Genomic DNA, 6,346 nt, shown 5'->3' on the forward strand with positions numbered 1-6,346 from the left:
AGGCAGGCCTTCATCATCTAGCTGGGATGTGTGGATGGTGGAGGTGATGTCATAGTGTGACATTAAGCGTTTGTATGTGGCCGGGCGCGGTGGCTCAAGCCTGTAATCCGGGCACTTTGGGAGGCCGAGACGGGCAGATCACGAGGTCAGGAGATAGAGACCATCCTGGCTAACATGGTGAAACCCCGTCTCTACTAAAAAAAAAATACAAAAAAAAAAAAAACCTAGCCGGGCGCGGTGGCGGGCGCCTGTAGTCCCAGCTACTCGGGAGGTTTTTTTTTTTTTTTTTTTTTTGGTGGCAGAAAAAAATGACTGAAGTAAGCACTGAATAAATGAGGTGGTTGTTATTAAAGTTGTCAGTGGCTGTGCCATGGGATGGATGGGAGGCCGAGGCGATGGGGGCAGTGCTGTGAGTCCAGAAGAGGAAGAAATCCTGCCCAAGTGAAGTAGAGCAGGCTTCTTGGAGGAGGTGTCTCCAAAGTCAGGCATTGAAGGAGGGCAGGAGGTGGTGGAGCAGGGGCTTCCCTGGTGCAGAGGGAGAAGGGTGGTGAGTGGGAGGTCTTGGGTGATCTGTGAGGAGCTGAGCCCGGCTGGTTGTGGTGAGGAACTGGTGGGGCCGGCAGTGAGAAGGTTGCACAGTTGGCCCTGCAAGGTGGATGGAGCTGCTTTCTGTTGCTGAAGAGCATGCCAGGGGCTGGTCAGGATCCACAGAGTTCTTTCCGCTTCATCGCCTTGTGCTCCCGCCCCTGGGAGCTGTGGATCCCAGATCCAGATGACAGCCCACCTTGCTGGCAGGATGCTTCAATCCCCTGGGCCTGAAGAATAACAGCATCCCTGACAAGCAGATCACGGCCTCCAGCAGCTACAAGACCTGGGGCTTGCATCTCTTCAGCTGGAACCCCTCCTACGCACGGCTGGACAAGCAGGGCAACTTCAACGCCTGGGTTGCAGGGAGCTACAGTAACGATCAGTGGCTGCAGGTGGGCCAGCCCCTTCTTGGGATTCAGGGCTGGGGTTGGGTGGGATGAGGTGGGACTGCCAGATCTTTGACCTCTCCCCAGCCCAGGCTTCTGCTTCCCAAGAGAGTTCTGGAAAAGCCTTATTTTCCTTTGGCTTTTCTTTCTTCTTCACACCTGTACTCCCTTCTCCTGATCCTGCTTCCACTAAGGTGGAAAAAGGATGTGTGTGTGCGTGTGCGTGTGTGTGTGTGTGCGCGCGTGTGCGTGTGTGCGTGCGCGTGCGCGCGTGTGTGTGTGTGTGCGCGCGTGCGTGTGTGTGTGTGTGTGTTTATACACAGGAGGAGAGCTGCTCCATGGGCTGCCACAGGGTTGACAAGGCTCAGCCTGTGGACAGCAGGGCAGAGGCGGAAGAGGGAGACATGACCCAGGCATCTTGGGACCTCTCCCCTGAGCACAGCGTACATATTCTCTGACTCAGTGTCTAAGAAGCCACCATGTGACAGCCCTTGTCTGTCATTGAAACTGGGAAACAAAAGAGAGTCATGGAAAGCCAGAGCTTGTTTTATAGATGAGGAAGCTGAGAGCTGGCAGGACGACGATCTGCCTAGGACCCACTTGCTGGCTGGCAGTGAGTTGGGTTTACACCTGGATGTTGGGGAACTGTGTGTCCAGCTGCAGCTGGCAGGTTCTCCAGGGAGATCAGGGACTGGAGACAGGAGGTCTGTCTCAGGGCCCCATGGAGCACACTGTGGAGCTGGGTTCCATGAGTTGCTGCCTGCCTGTGGACACCCTCAGGACCAGTGTCGACTGTGGGCAGCGCTGCAGGGAGCCTCTAGAGCAGTTCATGCCCCTCCAGGCTGTGGCCTCTCCTGTCCTTCTTCCCATCACAGCATAGTGCAGGTCTCAGGCAGGGGTGGTTGGTGTTGAGTTGGCCAGGGCCCAGACTCTACGAGCCTTACAGCAGTGAGGTACCGAACACCATGTGTGGCCAAGTAGGTGGTATTATTTATGCCCCCCAAGGCTTTTTTTTTTTTTTTTTCTGAGACAAAGCCAGGCTGGAGTGCAGTGGCGCCATCTCGGCTCACTGCAACCTCCGCCTCCCGGGTTCAAGTGGTTCTTCTGACTTGGCCTCCCTAGTAGCTGGAATTTCAAGTGGTTCTTCTGACTCAGCCTCCCTAGTAGCTGGGATTACAGGCACCCGCCATCATGCCCAGCTAATTTTTTGTATTTTTAGTAGAGACAGGGTTTCACCATGTTGGCCAGGCTGGTCTCAAACTCCTGACTTCAGGTGATCCACCCGCCTCGGTCTCCCAAAGTGTTGGGATTATAGGTGTGAGACACCACGTCCGGCCTTATGCCCATTTTATAGCCAAAAAAACTGAGGCTCAACCAAGTAGTTTTTTTTCAAAACTAGAATTCATGCCTCAGTGTGTCTGCCTCTTTTCACCTTACTGGAGATGGTCCAAGCAGAGAAAATGTGGTTGATTTCTTCTGTAGGTGGACCTGGGCTCCCCGAAGGAGGTGACAGGCATCATCACCCAGGGGGCCCGTAACTTTGGCTCCGTCCAGTTTGTGGCATCCTACAAGGTGGCCTACAGTAATGACAGTGCGAACTGGACTGAGTACCAGGACCCCAGGACTGGCAGCAGCAAGGTGGGTGTCTGACCAGCTGCCCACCCTTTGCCATTCCTTCATTACTTCCCTGGGAGTCTGGCCTGGGGCTCTGAGGGGAGGGGGGCTGGCTTGGGGTCCTCCTGACACCCGCTCTGCCTCTAGATCTTCCCTGGCAACTGGGACAACCATTCCCACAAGAAGAACTTGTTTGAGACGCCCATCCTGGCTCGCTATGTGCGTGTCCTGCCTGTAGCCTGGCACAACCGCATCGCCCTGCGCCTGGAGCTGCTGGGCTGTTAGTGACCACTTGCCATCCCCAGGTCCTCCTGCTTTCCATGGGCCCACCACCTCCTGGCTTCTCAGCCCCTTTAAATCACCATGGGACTGGGGACTGGGGAAGCGGAGGGTGTTCAGAGGCAGCACCATCACACAGTCACCATCACACAGTCACCCCTCCCTCCCTCTTCCTCACCCTCCACCTCTCACGGGCCCTGTCCCAACCCCTAAGCCCCATCCCCTAACCCCCGGCCCTCACTGTCCTGTTTCTTAGGCACTGAGAGATCTGAGTAGGTCTGGGATGGACAGGGAAGGGCAAAGTAGGGCGTGTGGTTTCCCTGCCCCTGTCCAGACCCCCAATCCCAGACGCGTGTGTCTCTGTCTCTCCTAGCCCCTCTCTCACACACCGCATTCCCGTGGTGTCCTCAAGAAAGGCCCAGAAGCGCCAGGCTGGAGATAACAGCCTCTTGCCCATCAGCCCTGCGTCGGCCCTGGGGTACCATGTGGCCACAACTTCTGTTGCCCCCTGTCACCGACACACTTCCCCTTGTCTCCCTGGATACCTCTCTTGCCCCTTGTCCTGAAGCCCAGTGAGACAGAAGGGGGCGGGGTGGGTCTACGGGGAGATAAGGGAGTGAGGTCAGAGGAGGGCATGGGTTGGCAGGGTGGGTGTTTGGGGCCCTCTGTGCTGGCTTTTCACCCCAGAGGACACAGGCAGCTTCCAAAATATATTTATCTTCTTCACGGGAACTCTTGGTGTGGTTCATTATTGTTTCATGGGAATGGGATTTAAATTGCGCTGGTTTCCCCATCCTCCACCTGTGGTCCTCTCTGAGCCCCAGCTTGCTTGCTTGCTTGCTTTTTTTTTTTTCTTTTTTGAGACAGTCTTGCTCTGTTGCCAGGCTGGAGTGCAATAATGTGATCTTGGCTCACTGCAACCTCTGCCTCCCGGTTCAAGCGTTTCTCCTGCCTCAGCCTCCCAAATAGCTGGGACTATAGGTGCATACCACCATGCCCAGCTAATTTTTGTATTTTTAGTAGAGACGGGGTTTCACCATGTTGGCCAGGATGGTCTTAATCTCTCGACCTCGTGATCCACCTGCCTCAGCCTCCCAAAGTGCTGGGATGACAGGCGTGAGCCGCCGTACCCGGCCCCATCTTTCTTTATGTCACCTGCCTGACTACACATAGCTTCATAGCAGGCGGAGGGAGTCAGGACTTCCGGGTCCTCAAAACCTGACTTCCCCTCTTCCCTCTGCTTTCTATCTCCATGCCCATTTGGCCCTGGGCCCCACAGCTGCTGCCTGGTCAGGGGCCCAGTGAGCGCCTGGCAGACGCTGTCTCCTGAATGCTTTTGCTCCCTTCCTGCCAGGAAGACCGGCTGGGGCAGCTGGTTTTCCCCTTCAGCAGTTTCCGTTCTCTCTGCAGCTGGAGTGGTGGGCTGGTGGAACTATTAGACCAGTGAACCTGGGTGCCTTCAGAACTGGAGTTCCTGGGGTGGGTGCAGCGTGGGACTAGAGGAGGGGACCAGGGCTCTGCCAAGTGGGCATGAGGCCTCCTGCCTGAACACACTGGTTCCTGGTAGGCCACTGGTGTGTGTGTGCTCCAGGGATACCCTCGCTGCCCTCCCCTGTGTGGGGTCATCAAGAAGTGGGGGCGGGCCTTGCAGGCCAGTGTCCTGGCGATCTGGGAGGGTGACTTGCAGGCAGAGGCTTGGCTAGCTTGGGAAGGGGTGTAGGAAAAACCACCCTCTTCATTAAGGTGAACTTTTCCAAACTTTGGGAGCCGAGCTGTGCTCTGCAGGCAGGGGGTGCCTCTGAGCAGCAGGAGGTGAGGCCGCAGGGCTGCCAAAGGGAGGGCGTGGCTTTGCTGGAACCACATCAGGGAAATGCGTCTGGAAGTGGTTCCTTTCTGAGACCTGCCGTTGCTGGGCTCCTGGGCCTAGCAGGGTCTGAATAAAAGGCCCAGGCAGTGGTCTTCATAGGAATTGAGGATGGGGGACTCCCTTCCCCTGGGGTTCCCTTGGCCTACTGCTTCCTGTTTCAGAGCTCTCTTCTGTGGAGTGGTGTGGATTGGGTTTAGAGCCAAGTCTTTACGGATGCTTTTGAGCCTCAGGACTCCCGGGGGAGTTTCCTGCCCTGAACCCCTGTTCCAGCCTGCCCCTGGGATGAGCAGACAGTGGGAGAAGCATCACTGCTCTGGGATGGGTTGGCCACAGCCTTCTAAAAGTCCCCCTCCTGGGACCCTGGAGCGGAGTTCCCTCACTCCTGACCCCCTCCTTCCTTTCTTGTCTTCTCTCCCTCAGCAGTGTCTTCCATTTGCCCAGCTTTTACCATCACCCCTACACATTGACTTTTTTCTGCCCCACTGCAAGGCAGAGGGTGAGTGTTCAGATTCCATCTGCTGGCTATCCCTACCCCTGGCTGGCATGTTCAACTCGACTTCCTGTAACAAAATGTGCTCTCCCTGCTGTCCATCCTCTCCCCTGTCCGGAACCTGCAGAGGAACCTACCTTGGCTCCCCTTTGCCTATCAAGTCTGGCATTCCTTTTAGGTGCCGTTTACCTGTTGATCACAGTTCTTTGTGCTCCAATTTGCCCCTGGCTATGTGTAACACACACATATGCGCACGCGCGCGCGCGCACACACACACACACACACACACACACACACACACACGGGCCAACTTGAGCTGCGTTTAGGAAGAGGCTCTGGGCTCTGTGACCCTGTGACCCTTCGACCCTTCCCCCAGCCAAAGCTGAAGGACCTCAGTCTTTTCTGCTGAGGAAACATCGGGCTGTCCAGGCCAGGGCCCCCATTGGTCTGGACAGGAAAGAAAACACCCTGTCCAAACAGAGGCATCCTGAGTGGCTGCCTGGATGGCTGTGCTGATTAGCAGGATTCCGAAGGGAGGTCCACCTCTGTTGGAGGACCACTCAGAAGCCTGATTGCCCCTGTAGGCTGCAGAGGCATCCCACCCTGTGTCTCCCCTCCCAGCCAGGGCCACTCATTCAAGCCCCATGTCCTGGGGATAGCACCTGCTATGTGCCTGACAGTGAGTTAGGACTTTGGCCAGCGTTTCATGATGGCCAAACTCAGGGGCAGGAGGATGTCAGCACCCCCTTGCTTTTTTTTTTTTTTTTTTTTTTGAGACAGAGTTTAACTCTTGTTGCCCAGGCTGGAGCACAATGGCATGAACTTGGCTTACTGCAACCTCTGCCTCCTGGGTTCAAGCAATTCTCCTGCCTAAGCCTCCCAAGTAGCTGGGATTACAGGCATGCTCCACCACGCCCAGCTAATTTTGTATTTTTAGTAGAGATGCGGTTTCACCATGTTGCCCAGGCTGGTCTTGAACTCCTGACCTCAGGTGATCCACCCGCCTCTGCTTCCCAAAGTGCTGGGGTTACAGGCATGAGTCATTCACTGCACTCGGCCTCACCCCCTTGCTTTCTATTGGGTAAAGAAAGTCATACAGAAGTCTCACCCCTTCCACAACCA

At 55.8% G+C, this 6,346-nt stretch overlaps 1 protein-coding gene across 2 annotated transcripts in view; it reads left to right on the plus strand.

The window, feature by feature from the left end:
* The window catches only part of MFGE8 (milk fat globule EGF and factor V/VIII domain containing), a 174,892-nt gene extending 171,293 nt beyond the window's left edge, over positions 1 to 3,599 (plus strand). For both annotated transcript variants that reach the window (XM_050797682.1, XM_050797681.1), the window contains 3 exons: positions 796 to 980; positions 2,457 to 2,612; positions 2,736 to 3,599. In XM_050797682.1, coding sequence (XP_050653639.1) covers positions 796 to 980; positions 2,457 to 2,612; positions 2,736 to 2,873 — 479 coding nt within the window. In that variant the 3' untranslated portion in view covers positions 2,874 to 3,599. The remainder of the gene's footprint in view (positions 1 to 795; positions 981 to 2,456; positions 2,613 to 2,735) is intronic.
* The last annotated feature ends 2,747 nt before the right edge of the window (positions 3,600 to 6,346 follow it).

Source organism: Macaca thibetana, chromosome 7 (genome assembly GCF_024542745.1).
Source record: "Macaca thibetana thibetana isolate TM-01 chromosome 7, ASM2454274v1, whole genome shotgun sequence".
In the NCBI taxonomy this organism is placed as follows: Eukaryota; Metazoa; Chordata; class Mammalia; order Primates; family Cercopithecidae; genus Macaca; species Macaca thibetana.